Raw genomic sequence first — 18865 nt, 5'->3', positions numbered from 1 at the left:
TCTATTTCCTCCTAATAGCGTGTCACTTAAAGCAAAAAACCTAGGAGTAATTGTGGACAATGAGCTGTCTTTTAGGCCACACATCTCGTGTCTCTCAGGTAAATGCTTCGGCATTTTACGTATGCTGAGAAAGTTCCTTCCTCTTTTGTCTGATCAACATAGGAAGACTATTGTTCAGGCCTTGGTTGGATCGCGTTTGGACTACGCAAACGCCCTTTTTTTGGGCCTTCCAAAATATCTGTTGACCCGTTTGCAAGTGGTCCAAAATTCGGCAGCCCGTGCTATTTACGGGCTCCCTAGAAGAGCCGGTGCTACGGCTCTTCTGAGAGACTTACATTGGCTGCCGATCACTAAAAGAATTCGTTTTAAGTGCCTGACTTTTGCCTTTAAGGCTTTACATGGCCCTTGCCCCAAGTACATGAGGAAACGTCTGTCCCGATATGTACCGGGCAGAGCCCTGAGATCATCTCTGTTATTTAAAATGACAGTCCCGGCCATTAAGCGTGCTAGGATGGGTGGCAGATCTTTCCGCTACCTAGTCCCGAAGGAGTGGAATGCACTACCACTCTCTCTCAAACAGGCCCCGAGTCTTCTTGCTTTTAGGAAGGAGCTTAAAACGTGGCTCTTTTCTAATTAAGTACTTTCGGATAACTTGTGTCTTTCTCTCTATCTTTCTTTGGCAGTCGCTATGTGTTATTTCTATCTGTTATCTTTCTTCAGCAAAGCGCCGGGATGCTCCTTGGAGTAGCCGTGCGCTATAGAAGAAATAAATTAACATAACATAACATAACATAACATTATGGAACAGATGCCAAAGGTCTATAGAAAGGTACGTTTTAAACATAAATTATTATGTGTTACACAGATCATACTTGACACCCGAATGCATTGGCAGGTACTTCCTAGTGCCGGATGCAACCTGTCCCTGAGCGGGGAAGAAAGGGCCCATATTCTACATATGTTCTAGGCGTATACCGCAATTGTTACTTTGTGAGAAGGAGTCATACAGACGACTGCGGAGTGCATTGGAAGGGAGATCCCGCGCACCCCAGGACATTGCCTTTTGCGTTGGTTTCCTCATAACCCTCACCCTACCAAGACAAACATAATAGGGAGATTTCATGAGTTAGCTTATTTTCTTGCCAAATGCGAGAGAACTAGAAATTGAAAGACAGCAAGGGCCCACGACTACTAGTGTCGAACAGGGAGCTCCCCCCCCCCACCTCCCCCCTCACAGGCGACCGCTGCAACTGACAACAGGTGTCCTGCCCCAGATCAGGTCCTTCATAAAGTGTTACTAGGGCCAGACTTGGACACGGAGCTGAGCTCCCTCCTGGCTCCGAAGACTACCAGCTTAGCCCATTCATTATTTGCACAATTGAATATTACAAGGGAGGTGGTGTACTGACTCACAGGATGGGGGAAGGAAATGTTATGTTGTTTTAACGATGACTGAATGTACTGATCATTATGTAAGCATTCATTCTGTCCTAAAGATACTAATGAGTTTTAATGTGCGCTTATCCCTGAAAATTCAATAAAATCTGTTTGGAAAAATAAAATGTACTGTTCTTGTGAGTACATACAAAGGTTTTATCTCCATTAACTACTCTGAGTTTAAATGAGTGCAATAGGTGACAATGGATGCCCTTGCCTGTCAGTTTGCTTTAACAACCATCAATCCCCTCTTTCTTTCTTATGTATAAGAGCTGAGGTCAAGGAAAAACAAAATGTGTGTTTTTCCTTCAACTTAGCACTTTTCTTCCAGTCATTATAGCAGGGATTGTGGAACTTGTCGATCACTAGATAGATTCAATTTTCAGTCAACCAAGGATTTCCAGTAATCATTGGATTATTAAATTAAAACACAGAACATTAATATGTTTCTATTGGTGTCATTGAGCCGCTCTAGTTATTTTATCGGAAGTAGTGGTGGAGAGCTTACATTTCAACATATTGTGTGCTGCTTGAGGTTTGAACAACAACATAAAAAGGTACCTTCTTCAGCAAAGAACTTTTCCACAGGTCCAACAAACTGATTTATTTCTTCTAGCTCTTCCTTGCTGATTTCTGGATAGGGAAACACTTCTTCCTAGGAGAAAACATGGGAAAGTTAAGCAGCTCTAAACACTATTAAGGTAAAGCTCAACAAAGTAATGTTTGTCTCTTGATATATAGGGTGACTGGGCTTCAGCCCGTCACAAATAGAGTGTTCATGAGAAAAAGGCAAGGCTGTAAGTCATTATTTAGAAGGAAGGATGCTTGTGATGAGAAGAAGCAGTGCACAGAATGGCCAACTGCTTCTGGGGTGAGTGTTAAATATACTCTCGCTGGAAAGCTTGACTAGTGTGTTCTTTGTGAGAATCAGCTTTGTTGGTGAGTGAATTTGAGAGTGAAAGCACTTCCATAATAGTTCTTTCTCTGGGGCAACCGCCTCAGATTTATATTGATGGGGTAGAACCTGACCCTAAGGGGAAACACCATGGGTGCACCTTGTGGCTGAGATCAACTATCCCTTGTTTACCTCCCCATACCTGCCACTAAGAACCAGCCTGCAGAAACAAGGACAGAACCAAGTCTGCAGCATGTTAATAAATATGTGAAATACTAAAAAGAGCAAAGGAATACCAACTCTCTAGTGACACATTGCCCTACATCCCAGTCTACCCTTCATTTTCTTCATTTTTCTGTTGATTAACCTCCTGCCACCGTTTGGAATCCACTTTGAGGGTTGCCATGGGATGCTGTGAGCGGTACCTACCAGAGTTCTGCATTATGGTGCTCACCAGAGACGCTACGCACATGGATTCTTCCTATCTGTGGGCGAAGCACTCAAAGTACATTCACTGATACACGCAGTATGGGTTAGTCCTCCAGCCTTGTCCTGAAAGAGGCTATAAGAGCGAAAGCTACTTACAGCCTGATGGGTAGGAAAGGCCCAGTTAGACTGCATGGTGAGGCACTCCCTGCTTAGAGCAGTGAGATACAAAGCCTGTTTTAGATTAGAAAGTTATTTGGTACTCTGATCTTAAGTCTATTTACATTTCCAATTTTTTTTATTCCTCTATATTAAGTATGTTATAGTCACATGGGTACAGTGCACACTCACTGGATGTATATCGGAGCAATAGAAAGAGCTGGAACGGAGCAAAACGTGTTTATTCATCAAAAAACCAAACTGTATTTCCTTGTGTAAATTAAGATGGCTTTAATGCAGGAGTATTTGGAAAACAATGAATTGGTGATGATTACTGAACAGAGAGCATGAGAGAGGGCATAGGAGATCACATTAGAAGCCAAAAACAAAATCAGGGCCGGTGAAAGATAAGGCATGCCTAAACATTAACTTTCTCCCTGTTGGCCGTAGCATCTTGTTATGTGACTGTAGAATGAGGACAATGCAGTTACATCCAGTGACCTTCAGAATGAGTATATAGGCGTTAAATGCGATGAGGTTTCTGCAGGAGGACAAGCCAGGTGTTATTACCTTAATCAAGAAATAAAAACAAAGTTGCCTCAGGATTTATTAGTTATACAAAATCATATTTTAAGGGGAAAGTCACCAACAACAATTAAGGGTCCATTGAAAAAGTCAATAAATAAATTTTAAAAAAAAGGTCTGGGTCGAGCAATAATGCAACATAAACATTGATTTACAAATACACATACAAATACATATATGAGTGTGGCAGATTAATTGTGAAGATGGTGTGCTAATCAGTGCACATAAATGAAAGATTTTAAAACGATAAATCAGTATTTATAATATTACCCAGTGGCACTGGGTAGTTATAGTTAGGACTGTGTTTCCATAGAAAATGCATTTCTTGGTTTGCTTTTATCTTTGGCGTCATTTGACGAAACTTCACAAACCTTTCCATTAGAAAGTGTGTTTCTTTTACTTCAGCTCCTAACTGAAAAGTTTAGGGGGAATTCGTCAAGCAGGGGATGAGAAAAAAGGGCCCCATTCATTTTTCTATAGGAACTTTAGACACAGTTACAACCCAAACCACTAAACAGGATTACACCAAATTTAGCAGAAAGCTAGATCTTGGTCCAGAAAGAGTGCTTTGTGTGAATAGGAGCAAATCCGTTCAGCAGCTTTAAAAACAATTAGTGCTCAAAAACTGTGTATATTTCACAATGCAGAGGCTCCGCGGACCAGAGAGATCTCCTGCTGAGATCTGAGAGGCTGTCACCATATTAACCAGGAAGTGATGGTAGCCGTCTTAGGACTCGAAACTAAGTTCAGAGTCCTTATCAAAAAAAATGGGTTTGGAATCTGAAAATCACTTCCTCCATCCCTCCGAACCACCACCTCTTTCCGGACCTTCACAACTGATCTTAAAACGCTCCTCCTCCAAAGGCACTTCCTGGAATAATTAAACTTATTTCTTGACCCTTTTGGTCATCTAGCACTCACATTAGGTCAACTTTGTAAAAATGTATTTTACTCCTGCTTTTAACGTAACACAGACACCTTTTATTTTAACATTATAAATATACAAATAGTTACATTTGAAACAGCATATATGTAACTTATTAGCGTGCTCAATCTTGTGTACCTTTGTAACTGTATATATGTAACTTGTTAGCGTGTTTAGTGTATCTTGTGTTCCTTATGCAACTTAACTGGTTCTTTTGTAAAGCGCTCCGACACCTTTGGGTAAAGTTAACGCTATATAAAACTGCATTAGATAAAAATAAAGTCATCTTAGTAGGATAGCCTTCTAAAAGACCTCTTTTCACCCGCATTTCTGAGTGACGAGATTGACAATGCCTTTATCTCTACCAACGAATTGTTCACTGGTTCCATTACAATTGTTGCTTAGTTACTTTCATGTGTTTCCTGTAAATTCTGTCACCAACTCTCCTTTCCCATTAAATGGTACAAAGTCCTTGTAACACGTTCACGATTCAGGAAACTAAATAAATGAAAATTAGATTTGAAACGCATGGGCTTTCAGCAGCGGGCGTCTGTTTTAGGTAGCGTTCGTATACTGCGCATGTCCCTACTATTAGAGCTGCCTCCAACACTGTACCACCCCCGAGTCTGCAAAACGTGGAACCTCTGCTGCCAGCCCCGCCACTTATGAAGAACAGACTGGACTTTCCAGTTATTTCTGAACCACCTAATCTGACTATACTCATCGCGGAATCCTCAGATCCGCAGATTACCTTGCTGATGGAGCCCAGGAAGAGCTGCTTGGCGTAGGCGGGGCGGCGGGGACAAGTCCACAGCAGCCTGCGAGTCACCTCCGCCGCCACCGAGGGGCTCCTTGCCGAAACATGTGCGGCTCTGACGAGGCGGCTAACACTGCACACTCTGGCAGCCATGGCTTTCAATGTCAGCGGCAGCAACAGAGTGAACTTTTACCCATATTGACAAACTCGCGAGGCGCGTACTGATGACGACACCAGCCGTCGCCGAAAAATATTCCCACGGACCGTATCTGTCAAAGTGCTTTCCGCCTGAAGGCTCTGGGAGGATTTATTCTTACCTCCCTCGAAGGGGGTAAGATCTTTGTTTTGGTCACATTTCTTTTACTAGTGAGGTACTTGAGTGTTTACACAAACTGCTTAAACAAAAAATAAAATCTGATGTTTCAATAGAAACACACCACTGTCATACATGCCAACAGTCCGGACCCAAGCGGGAGACTCCCGATGTTTAAAGCAAAAAAAATGGCTTTATTTTACCTGTCTCCCGTCTGAAATTGTTTTTTAAGTCAATATAAGTCAGTGGGGGAAATACCCCGATATATTTTTTAAAATATTCCACTTTCCTGTTCTGAAATGTTGGCATGTATACACTGTGCAATGGGAAATATGGTCGGTATTTCGGTTACCCGTGCATGTTAACACACTGTGACCAAAAGTGGTAGGATTTGTTTCAAATAAAGCATAATGATAACATCACTGTAAGCAGAGGAAATCTGATAAGTGCTGTTGTTCAAGATGACTGTAGTATGTGCTATATTTGGTAAGTGTATCTCTTTAATGTAAGTGTGTCTCTTTAACCCCTTCGCTGCTAGGCATTTTCCCCTCCTGTGCTAAGCCTTTTTTGGGCTATTTGGGGTAGTGCGCGCTTAGGCCCCTGTACCTTTTTGACCACATTAGGTATCCACGCCAAATTTGTGTCCTTTTCTTCCAACATCATGCGGATTGTAAAGGTACCCAGGGTTTGTGGATTCTCCTAGAGGGTTCCCAGAAATTAGTCAAAATACAGCAATTTTTTTTTTTTTTTGTGAAAAATGGGGAAAAGTGGCTGCAAATGAAAGCGTCTGAGTTTTTCTCTGCAAATGATATCAAAAAAGGGTTTATGGGGCTGAAATCACCATTTCTCCAGCTTTTAGGGAATGACAGATTTTTGTCAGAAATCCAACTTTTTTATACACAGTTTTGACATTTTTCTGGTACATACCCTATTTTTGCAATTTTTTGTGCTTTCAACCTCCTTCCAGATAATGGTAGAAATGGGTAGAAAAGCAATAATGGATCTTGGAGAGCTATACATTTTTGAAAAGTAGACAAAATTCTGAATTCAGCAAGGGGTCATTTGTGTAGATCCATCAAGGTTTCTTTATTGAAACTAACAGTTAAATATAGGAAAAATTAAAAATGAGTTGAAAAAAGCAGCCTTTTGTGTCAACGTTTTCACATGTAACTTCTTCTAATTATGACATCTCTTAGAAAGCAATGTACCGTTACATCCGCTGGACCTTCCTAGTTGTGGGGATATGTAGGACTTGTACGTTCACCAAGAGCCCAACGAACCCAGAGTAAAAAACTGAGCAGCATTTTGTAATGGTTTTTTTTTAGTTCCGGGTATATAGCAATTATAGTGTGAAAATGTATACATGGAAAAATTGGTATGAAAGACACCTATGTATTTCTGAAATGAGAACAAATTACAGAGTTTAGAAACAGTGCATATTTGCACATTTTCGAAATTGGGAATACTCATACTTGCATGACAATTATTGGTCATTTTTCAAAATGACTTTTTTTTTACACAATGTCTTTTATTTGGAAGGGAGAAATGCATCAAAAATCAATAGGTAATAACAGTTGCTTTACAAATCCGAGCTACCCTAAGTCTCCCGATAAAAATGGTACCTCACTTGTGTGGGTAGGCATAGTGCCCACGACAGGAAGTGGCTCAAAACCTAAGGTGAACACACCACATTTTCACACTGAAAATTTACACATTTTTTGCGAAGAGTCTAGCTGTAGTTTTTGAACCCTAGCTCTGCCGGCACCTAGGGTAACCTATACATTTTTGAAAACTAGACACCCAGGGGAATCCAGGATGGGGTGACTTGAGTGCCTCCCACCATGGTCTGTTACCCAGAATCCCTTGCAAACGTAAAACATTGACAAAAAAACACATTTTCCCCACATTTCTGTAATGGAAAGTTCTGGAATCTGCGTGGATCTACAAATTTCCACCCACCCCACGTTCCCCAAAGTCCTACGAGAAAAATGGTACCTCACTTGTGCGGGTCGGCCTAGTGCCCGCGACAGGAAACGGCGCAAAACGCAACGTGGTAACACCTCAATTTTGCAGTGAAAAATGACCCTTTTTTGGCAAAGTGACTAGCTGTAGTTTTTTAACCCTAGCCCTGCCGGCACCTAGGGAAACCTAGCAAACCTATACAGTTTTGAAAACTAGACTCCCAGGGGAATCCAGGATGGGGTGACTTGAGTGCCTCCCACCATGGTCTGTTACCCAGAATCCCTTGCAAACGTAAAAAAATGTCAAAAAAAACACATTTTCCCCACATTTCTGTGATGGAAAGTTCCGGAATCTGCGTGGATCCACAAATTTCCACCCACCCCACGTTCCCCAAAGTCCTACGAGAAAAATGGTACCTCACTTGTGCGGGTGGGCCTAGTGCCCGCGACAGGAAACGGCGCAAAACGCAACGTGGTCACACCTAAATTTTGCAGTGAAAAATGACCCTTTTTTGGCAAAGTGACTAGCTGTAGTTTTTGAACCCTAGCCCTGCCGGCACCTAGGGAAACCTAGCAAACCTATACATTTTTGAAAACTAGGCACCCAGGGAAATCCAGGATGGGGTGACTTGAGGGCCTCCCACCATGGTCTGTTACCCAGAATCCCTTGCAAACGTAAAAAATTGACAAAAAAAACACATTTTCCCCACATTTCTGTGATGGAAAGTTCTGGAATCTGCGTGGATACACAAATTTCCACCCACCCCGCGTCCCCCGAAGTCCTACGAAAAAATGGTACCTCACTTGCGCGGGTGGGCCTAGTGCCCGCGACAGGAAACGGGGCAAAACGCAACGTGGTCACACCTCAATTTTGCAGTGAAAAATGACCCTTTTTTGGCAAAGTGACTAGCTGTAGTTTTTGAACCCTAGCCCTGCCAGCACCTAGGGAAACCTAGCAAACCTATACATTTTTGAAAACTAGACACCCAGGGGAATCCAGGATGGGGTGACTTGAGTGCCTCCCACCATGGTCTGTTACCCAGAATCCCTTGCAAACGTAAAAAATTGACAAAAAAACACATTTTTCCCACATTTCTGTGATGGAAAGTTCCTGAATCTGCGTGGATCTACAAATTTCCACCCACTCCGCGTTCCCCGAAGTCCTACGAGAAAAATGGTACCTCACTTGTGCGGGTCGGCCTAGTGCCCGCGACAGGAAACGGCGCAAAACACAACGTGGTCACACCTCAATTTTGCAGTGAGAAATGACCCTTTTTTGGCAAAGTGACTAGCTGTAGTTTTTGAACCCTAGCCCTGCCGGCACCTAGGGAAACCTAGCAAACCTATACATTTTTGAAAACTAGACACCCAGGGGAATCCAGGATGGGATGACTTGAGGGCCTCCCACCATGGTCTGTTACCCAGAATCCCTTGCAAACGTAACAAATTGACAAAAGAAACACATTTTCCCCACATTTCTGTGATGGAAAGTTCTGGAATCTGCGTGGATCCACAAATTTCCACCCACCCCGCGTTCCCCAAAGTCCTACAAGAAAAATGGTACCTCACTTGTGTGGGTCGGCCTAGTGCCCGCGACAGGAAACGTCGCAAAACGCAACGGGGTCACACCTCAATTTTGCAGTGAAAAATGACCCTTTTTTGGCAAAGTGACTAGCTGTAGTTTTCGAACCCTAGTTCTGCCGGCACATAGGGAAACCTACCAAACCCACACATTTTTGAAAACTAGACACCCGGCGGCTTCCAGGGAGGTATGGCTTGCGTGGATCCCCCAAGGTTTCCTTACCCAGAATCCCATGCAAACCTCAATTTTAGCTGAAAAAATCACTTTTTTCACACATTTTGGTGTGGGAAAGTTGTGGCATCACCGGGCTCACACAAATTTACCACCACCCAGCGTTCCCCCAGCTCTCCCGGTAAAAATGGTGCCTCACTTGTGTGGGAGGCCCAAGTACCCGCGGCAGGCAAGGGCCCAAAACGTAGTGAGGCGACATCAAAATGGCCTATCGCAAAACCACCTGGTTTTGCATGGGGGTCACTTGGGTTTTTGGCCCGGTGCTCGGCGGCCATCTAGGGAAACCTACCAAACCCATGCATTTCTGAAAACTAGACACCCGGCGGCTTCCAGGGAGGTATGGCTTGCGTGGATCCCCCAACGTTTCCTTACCCAGAATCCCCTGCAAACCTCAATTTTAGCTGAAAAAATCACTTTTTTCACACATTTTGGTGTGGGAAAGTTGTGGCATCACCGGGCTCATACAAATTTACCACCACCCAGCGTTCCCCCCAGCTCTCCCGGTAAAAATGGGGCCTCACTTGTGTTGGAGGCCCAAGTACGCGCGGCAGGCAAGGGCCCAAAACGTAGTGAGGCGACATCAAAATGGCCTATCAAAGAACATGTTTCGGCCCTTGCCTGCCGCGGGTACTTGGGCCTCCCACACAAGTGAGGCACCATTTTTACCGGGAGACCTGGGGGAACGCTCGGTGGTGGTAAATTTGTGTGAGCCCGGTGATGCCACAACTTTCCCACCCCAAAATGTGTGAAAAAAGTGATTTTTTCAGCTAAAATTGAGCTTTGCAGGGGATTCTGGGTAAGGAAACGTTGGGGGATCCACGCAAGCCATACCTCCCTGGAAGCCGCCGGGTGTCTAGTTTTCAGAAATGCGTGGGTTTTGTAGGGTTCCCTAGATGGCCACCGAGCACCGGGCCAAAAACCCAAGTGACCCCCCTTGCAAAACTAGGTGGTTTTGCAATAGACCATTTTGATGTCGCCTCACTACGTTTTGGGCCCTTGCCTGCCGCGGGTACTTGGGCCTCCCACACAAGTGAGGCACCATTTTTACCGGGAGACCTGGGGGAACGCTGGGTGGTGGTAAATTTGTGTGAGCCCGGTGATGCCACAACTTTCCCACACCAAAATGTGTGAAAAAAGTGATTTTTCCAGCTAAAATTGAAGTTTGCAGGGGATTCTGGGTAAGGAAACGTTGGGGGATCCACACAAGCCATACCTCCCTGGAAGCCGCCGGGTGTCTAGTTTTCAGAAATGCGTGGGTATGGTAGGTTTCCCTAGATGGCCGCCGAGCACCGGGCCAAAAACCCAAGTGACCCCCCCCTTGCAAAACCAGGTGGTTTTGCGATAGGCCATTTTGATGTCGCCTCACTACGTTTTGGGCCCTTGCCTGCCGCAGGTACTTGGGCCTCCCACACAAGTGAGGCACAATTTTTACCGGGAGACCTGGGGGAACGCTGGGTGGTGGTAAATTTGTGTGAGCCCGGTGATGCCACAACTTTCCCACACCAAAACGTGTGAAAAAATGGTTTTTTTCAGCTAAAATTGAGGTTTGCAGGGGATTCTGGGTAAAGAAACGTTGGGGGATCCAGACAAGCCATACCTCCCTGGAAGCCGCCGGGTGTCTAGTTTTCAGAAATGCGTGGGTTTGGTAGGTTTCCCTAGATGGCCGCCGAGCACCGGGCCAAAAACCCAAGTGACCCCCCTTGCAAAACCAGGTGGTTTTGCGATAGGCCATTTTGATGTCGCCTCACTACGTTTTGGGCCCTTGCCTGCCGCGGGTACTTGGGCCTCCCACACAACTGAGGCACCATTTTTACCGGGAGACCTGGGGGAACGCTGGGTGGTGGTAAATTTGTGTGAGCCCGGTGATGCCACAACTTTCCCACACCAAAATGTGTGAAAAAAGTGTTTTTTCCAGCTAAAATTGAGGTTTGCAGGGGATTCTGGGTAAGGAAACGTTGGGGGATCCACGCAAGCCATACCTCCCTGGAAGCCGCGGGGTGTCTAGTTTTCAGAAATGTGTGGGTTTGGTAGGTTTCCCTAGATGGCCGCCGAGCACCGGGCCAAAAACCCAAGTGACCCCCCTTGCAAAACCAGGTGGTTTTGCGATAGGCCATTTTGATTTCGCCTCACTACGTTTTGGGCCCTTGCCTGTCGCGGGTACTTGGGCCTCCCACACAAGTGAGGCACCATTTTTACCGGGAGACCTGGGGGAACGTTGGGTGGTGGTAAATTTGTGTGAGCCCGGTGATGCCACAACTTTCCCACACCAAAATGTGTGAAAAAAGTGATTTTTTCAGCTAAAATTGAGGTTTGCAGGGGATTCTGGGTAAGGAAACGTTGGGGGATCCACGCAAGCCATACCTCCCTGGAAGCCCCCGGGTGTCTAGTTTTCAGAAATGTATGGGTTTGGTAGGTTTCCCTAGATGGCCGCCGAGCACCGGGCCAAAAACCCAGGTGACCCCTCTTGCAAAACCAGGTGGTTTTGAGATAGGCAATTTTGATGTCGCCTCACTACGTTTTGGGCCCTTGCCTGTCGCTGGTACTTAGGCCTCCCACACAAGTGAGGCACCATTTTTACCACTAGACCTAGGGGAACACTGGGTGGTGGGAAATGTGTGTGAGCCCGGTGATGCCACAACTTTCCAACACAAAAATATGTGAAAAAAGTGTTTTCTTCAGCTAAAATTGAGGTTTGCAGGGGATTCTGGGTAAGGAAACGTTGGGGGATCCACCCAAGCCATACCTCCCTGGAAGCCCCCGGGTGTCTAGTTTTCAGAAATGTGTGGGTGTGGTAGGTTTCCCTATGTGATGGCTGCGCTAGGGCCCTAAATCCACAGGTAGGCATATTGCTAAAAACAACTCTGTGCCTAGTAGACTTTCTGCCACCCGGGGGGGGCATCGGAGGGGAGGGAAATGCCCCGATATGCCCCCAAGGGGGGCAGAAACACTCTGGCTATTTTTTGGGGGGTGGGGGCATTGGTATGCCCATTCTGGGCAGCCCCCACCCCCATACATAAAAAAAGCCAGCGTAATCGTTGGTGTCCATTGGGCTTTTTGCCCCCCAAGGGGGGCAGATTGAGGGCTACTGCCCCTATCTGCCCCCCCGGGGGGGCAGAAAGTCCACTAGATGCCAGGGATTTTTTTGGCCAAATTTTAATTAGGGTGGGGGCTGTTCAAAACGGACATGCCAATGCCCCCACCCTAATTACAATTTGCCTAAAAAAATCCCTGGCGTCTAGTGGGCTTTTTGCCCCCCGGAGGGGCAGATTGGGGACTACTGCCCCATCTGTCCCCCAGGGGGGCAGGAAGGCTGTAATATTTGCGGGGAGGGGGTGGGGGCATGGCCGTTTTGGGCAACCCCCACCCTAATTAAAATTTTCCCCAAAAAACTCCCCGGCGTCTAGTGGGCTTTTTGCCCCCCCCCGGTGGGGCAGATTGGGGGCTAATGCCCCCATCTGCCCCCCAGGGGAGGCAGAAAGTCCACTAGGCGCCAGAGAGTTTTATGGGTAAATTTTAATTAGGGTATGGGTTGCCCAAAACGGGCATGCCAATGCCCCCACCCTAATTAAAATTTTCCCCGAAAAATCTCTGGCGTCTAGTAGCCTTTTTGCCCCCCGGGGGGGCAGATTGGGGGCTAATGCTCCATCTGTCCCCCACAGGGGGCAGGAAGGCTGTAACTTTTGCAGGGAGGGGGTGGGGGCCTGGGCATGTCAGTTTTGGCCAACCCCCAACCTATTTAAAATTTGCCCCAAAATAATCCCTGGCGTCTAGTGGGCTTTTTACCCCTCCAACAGGGCAGATTGGGGGCTGATGCCCCATATGCCCCCCAGAGGAGGCAGAAAGTCCTCTAGACGCCAGGGAGTTTTTGGGGAAAAGTTTAATTAGGGTGGGGGCTGCCCAAAACGGGTATGCAAATGCCCCCACCCTAATTAAAATTTGCTTAAAAAAATCCCTGGCGTCTAGTGGGCTTTTTGCCCCGCGGAGGGGCAGATTGGGGACTACTGCCCCATCTGTCCCCCGGGGAGGCAGGAAGGCTGTAATTTTTGCGGGGATGGGGTGGGGATATGGGCATGGCCGTTTTGGGCAACCCCCACCCTAATTAAAATTTTCCCCAAAATACTCCCTGGCGTCTAGTGGGCTTTTTGCCCCCCGGTGGGGCAGATTGGGGGCTAATGCCCCCATCTACCCCCCAGGGGAGGCAGAAAGTCCACTCGGCGCCAGAGAGTTTTTTGGGTAAATTTTAATTAGGGTGGGGTTGCCCAAAACGGGCATGCCAATGCCCCCACCCTAATTAAAATTTTCCCCGAAAAATCTCTGGCGTCTAGTAGGCTTTTTGCCCCCCGGGGGGGCAGATTGGGGGCCAATGCCCCATCTGTCCCCCACAGGGGGCAGGAAGGCTGTAACTTTTGCAGGGAGGGGGTGGGGGCATGGGCTTGTCAGTTTTGGCCAACCCCCAACCTAATTAAAATTTGCCCCAAAATAATCCCTGGCGTCTAGTGTGCTTTTTACCCCTCCAACAGGGCAGATTGGGGGCTGATGCCCCCATCTGCCCCCCAGAGGAGGCAGAAAGTCCACTAGACGCCAGGGAGTTTTTGGGGCAAATTTTAATTAGGGTGGGGGCTGCCCGAAACGGGTATGCCAATGCCCCCACCCTAATTAAAATTTGCCCCAAAAAATCCCTGGCGTCTAGTGGGTATTTTGCCCCCGAGGTGGCAGACTGGGGGCTACTGTCCCATCTACCCCCAGGGGGGCAGGAAGGCTGTAATTTTTGTGGGGGTGGGGGCATGGACATGCCCTTTTAGGGGCAAATTTTAATTAGGGTGGGGGCTGCCCAAAACGGGTATGCCAATGCCCCCACCCTAATTGAAATTTGCCCCAAAAAATGCCTGGTGTCTAGTAGGCATTTTGCCCCCCCGGGGTGGCAGACTGGGGGCTACTGTCCCATCTACCCCCCAGGGGGGTAGGAAGGCTGTAATTTTTGTGGGGGTGGGGGCATGGACATGCCCTTTTTGGGACCCCCCCACCCTAATACAAATTTGCCCCAAAAAAATCCCTGGCGTCTAGTGGGCTTTTTGCCCCCCCGGTGGGGCAGATTGGCGGCTAAAGCCCCCATCTGCCCCCAGGGGGAGCAGAAAGTCCATTAGATGCCAGGGAGGTTTTTGGGCAAATTTTTATTAGGTTGGGGGCTGCCCAAAACGGGCATGCCAATGTCCCTACCCTAATTAAAATTTGCCTAAAAAATCCCTGGCGTCTAGTGGGCTTTTTGCCCCCCTGGTGGGGCAGATTGGGGGCTACTGCCCCATCTGCCCCACAGGGTAGCAGGAAGGCTGTTATTTCTGCGGGGGAGGGGGGTGGGGGAATGGGCATGCCCATTTTGGGAGTCCCCACCCTAATTCAAATTTGCCCCAAAAAAACTCCCTGGCGTCTATTGGTTTTTTTTGCCCCCCGGCGGGGCAGATTGGGGGCTAATGCCCCCATCTGCTCGCCAGGGGGGGGCAGAAAGTCCACAAGACACCAGGGAGTTTTTTGGGCAAATTTTAATTAGGGTGGGGGCTGCCCAAAACGGGCATGCCAATGCCCCCACCCTAATTAAAACTTGTCTAAAAAATCCCTGGTGTCTACTGGGCTTTTTGCCCCCCCGGGGGGGGGGGCAGATTTGGAGCTAATGCCCCCATCTGCCCCCCGGGGGGGCAGAAAGGCTGTCATTTTTGCGGAGGGTGGGTGGGGGCATGGGCATGCCCATATATTGGGCAGCCCCCACCACAAATTATAAGAAAAAATTAATCCCTGGCGTATAGTGGGCTTTCTGCCCCCCGGGGGGGGGCAGATTAGGGGCTACTGCCCCTCATGGGGGGCAGAAAGGCTGTACATTATGCGGGGTGGGGGCATGGACATGCCCTTCATGGGCAGCCCCCACCCTAAAAAATTATGTGCGCAAAGTAAATATCCCTGGTGTCTAGTGGGCTTTTTGCCCCCCCCCCCCGGGGTGCAGATTGGGGGCTACTGCCCCCATCTGCCCCCCAGGGGTGGCAAAAAGACTAAATGACACTAAAAATATTTGGGGGGAGCAAAAGCCCTTGCCTAAGGGGCCGCTCCCCCCTCCCTGGTGTCTAGTGGGTGGATCCCTGCTATGGGATCGCCCTCCTGGGGCGATCCCCAAGCAGGGATCCACTGGGGAGGGGTACCATTGGAAAGGGGAGAGTCTCCCCTTTCCAATGATACCTCGCCCGTCTTCCTACGTGCCCGGGGGGGCTGAGATAGCCCCCTGAGCACATACAAAGTGAAACTGAAATGAGCCTAAAGGCTCATTTCAGTTTCGTTTGCTGTGCAATGAAGACAGCGCGACCTGCGCGCTGATCTTCATTGCACAGAAACCAGGGAGGGGGCCTCGGGAGCTGGGGAAGCTCTTCCCCAGCTCCCAAGGTCAAAGGCATGAAATAGAAATCCCTCTGTTGTCTGCAGCAGAGGGATTTCGTGCCCCTGGCCTCATGACGGAATGGTTCCGTCATGAGCACAGGGGCACCGATGCTCTTGACGGAACCATTCCGTCATGAGCATCGAAAGGGTTAATAAATTGTAGCCTTTTGAATATGTTTTCGTTTTATGTTCTATTTTGGAGTTGTAATGGAATGTAGTAGGCACTGCAGCGAGTCAGTTCCTCCTGACAGCTGATCTAGTTAGACGTGCCCTTTTATATGGGAACGGGCACGTTCTCCAGATTAATCCTGAATTCCATCATTGAAGAATACTACATTTTATTGGCGACGTTTGGGATTTCTCCACATTTTTTTTCAATTTTGAAGTTCACCTCAATATTTTAGTCAATTTGGATTTTTTTTTCCTTCATTTTCATAATCGAAGCGAGATCTTCTTTTTTCTCGAGCAACAAACAACAACATAAAACTGCTATCGGCAAGCATTAAGCGGAAAGTGAGTAGATTGAGTGCTTTTATTTCTCATTCAGTCTCTCTCTCACCAGCGCTTATTTGCTTTTGAGCCTTTCAGAACAACTTTCATTACGGCGAAACTTCAAGCTCAGAACAGAAAGTGAGTTATGTGAGTATCTTATCTCTTATATACTCATTTGCTTAACTCACCATCGTTGTTTACCTTTGAAGTTGTTTTTCATGAACGTTTCTTAGGAACACTTTCTTTGCACCGTTGCAGACTGCACTTTCTCCGCGATCTTCCGCGCGGAACAATCAAACGTGCATAGCAACGTCTCCTTGGCAACCAGTTACTTCACACGCTTTTCAACGCGTTTGCGCTTAATTATCTTCATCGATCGTGATCCAAAATGTCAAGCAACGTAACCCGACGTGGCAAACGTGCTGCCATTTTGGATTTTTTTTTCTTTCTTCAAAACCCTTTGTCATTTATTCACCGAGCACGTCTGGTTTTTAAGAACAGCATCATTTCTTCTTCTACTACAAGTATCAATCGTTTACTTATTATTTCACTTTAAGTAAGTCATATTTATTATTTTTATGATATTTGATATCCATTTTTCTTCTGGATTATTATGAGTACTAATACCTCTACAGATCCTTCAGCTTCTACTTCTTCAAATACTGCAATTTCACCCTCATGTATTAACATTAATTTAAGCACTCCTAAAGAATTCCTAACTGCTCCAGGTGAACCAATTGTTAAGTGGACAGAATTGAAGGAGGATTTCTTAAATTATATAGCTACTTTGGAAGACAATGTTGGTACTTTGTCCCCGGAAAGAAAGAAAAGAATGCTTTTACACAGTCTTGGCCCTGAAGGTTTAAGAGTATACAATCAAATGTAAAAACCTGAAAGATCTAGTGATTTTGACATTTTTAAAAACAGCAATTTCAGATTTAACTGAACATTATTCACCCACAGTATGTAGAGGAGTAACAAGACGCGCTTTTTTAAAATGGAATTAACTTCAACACGAATCTGTGGAAGAGTATGTATCTCAATTAAAATTGTTAGCTGCACATTGCAAATTTTGAGTGTTACACGATGAACTTATTAGGGATCAAGTAGTTGTTTGTTCAAAAAATAAAAGCATTCAGGATAGACTTTGGATTGAAGGTGAATCCAGTCTTAAAGATGTCATTACGCTTATTTAAAAAGCTGAACTTTCACACAGAACTTCCAAAGCATTATCTGATCAAACTGAGTCTACTCCTACAGTTAATAAATTCACAGATTAAAGAAAAGCACAGAGTCTTCAAAAAAAGGAACTAATAAGAATTTTCAATAAAAAAATTTCAATTATAAATCTTCTGCCAAGTTAAAATTTAACCAAAATGATCCATCTACTTTTGCTTGTTATCGTTATGGTGACAAAAATCACAACGCAGGTTTTGAAAAATGTCCAGCAAGATCTACTAAATGTTCACATTGTGGAGTTTTAGATCATTTTGCTAAAGTTTGCAAGAAAAAACCTATTTAGCGACCGAAAGTTACTTGTATTACTGATACAGACTCATCTGATTATGACGCTGACTCACTCACTTCTGCTCCTAATCTCAAAGAAATCAAACAATGCAATATAGCTTTAAATATTGATGATAATGAAAGAAGCAAACCTTTGTGTATTGTAAAATTCGGTGGCATTCCTGTACAGGTTGCAGCAGACTCAGGTTCGCCTTTCACTATAATTGCCAAGAGTGTCTGGGAAAAATAATTAATTAATGATTTAGGTCAACATTTAGAACCTACTGATGTGCTTCCTGAAAGTTTCACAGGCGATAAAATTGATATGTTGGGTTATCGCTCCTTAGTATTTGAGTTCAAAAACCGCACTGCTGTATGTAAATTGTATGTTGCTTCTGATGGGCCTTCTGTTCTAGGCTGGAAAGATCAAACAGACTTACATACTATTCGACCCCAATAGTCCAGAACAAGTCCTTGTTGCGTGTGAGGGTGAGAGCACCAAGAATTGGGTTCTTAAAGAATTTCCCAATGTATTTTCTGGTAAGATTGGGAAATTGAAAGGTTTTCTCATCGTATAAGGTTAAAAAGTAATGCTCTTCCTAAAATACATAAAGTGCGCAACGTACCAGTCATTATTAAAGATGAAGTTAAGAATGAATTATAAAAATTACAAGAAAATGGCATTATCGAACCCATTGAAGCTGCAGAATGGATTTCTCCATTGGTTGTAGCTAGACGGGCCAATGGAAAATTTGTTTATGCGTTGCTTTAAGAAGTCTTAATGATAATATTATTGTTGATCAATACCCTTTACCAAGAATAGATTAAATGTTGTCATTAACTCGTGGTGCTAAATATTTCTCAATGTTGGATTTATCTTCAGCGTATCACCAAGTTTCTCTACATCATTCCAGTCGTGATTTAACAGCATTTTGCACTCCTTTTGGGTGTCTTCGTTTTTGCCGCATGCCTTTTGGATTGGCTTCTGCGGCTGCAGTTTTTCAACGTCTAATGTCCCAACTTTTTGGAGATATGCAAGGTATCTTCTTCCAAGGTGATATTCTTATTATGGGGAAAAACTCAACATGACTCTAGAATAAGGAAGGTTTTAAGTGTTCTTAATTACAAAAATCTTACTGCTGAAATCTCAAAATGCAAATTCTCGGAGAATAGTGTAGT

The 18865-nt window shown here is 45.7% G+C and overlaps 1 protein-coding gene across 1 annotated transcript in view; it reads right to left on the bottom strand.

Annotated features, from left to right (window-relative positions):
• Positions 1-5418, bottom strand: part of ACAD9 (acyl-CoA dehydrogenase family member 9) — a 344154-nt gene extending 338736 nt beyond the window's left edge. The window contains exons 1-2 of the mRNA XM_085624840.1: positions 5179-5418; positions 1999-2092 (exon numbers count right to left, since the gene is read on the bottom strand). Coding sequence (XP_085480966.1) covers positions 1999-2092; positions 5179-5337 — 253 coding nt within the window. The 5' untranslated portion in view covers positions 5338-5418. The remainder of the gene's footprint in view (positions 1-1998; positions 2093-5178) is intronic.
• Positions 5419-18865: the final 13447 nt, after the last annotated feature.

This window comes from Triturus cristatus, chromosome 9 (genome assembly GCF_964204655.1).
Source record: "Triturus cristatus chromosome 9, aTriCri1.1, whole genome shotgun sequence".
In the NCBI taxonomy this organism is placed as follows: Eukaryota; Metazoa; Chordata; class Amphibia; order Caudata; family Salamandridae; genus Triturus; species Triturus cristatus.
Note: the sequence above shows the minus strand (reverse complement) of the source record. Positions and strands in the feature narration are given on the sequence as shown.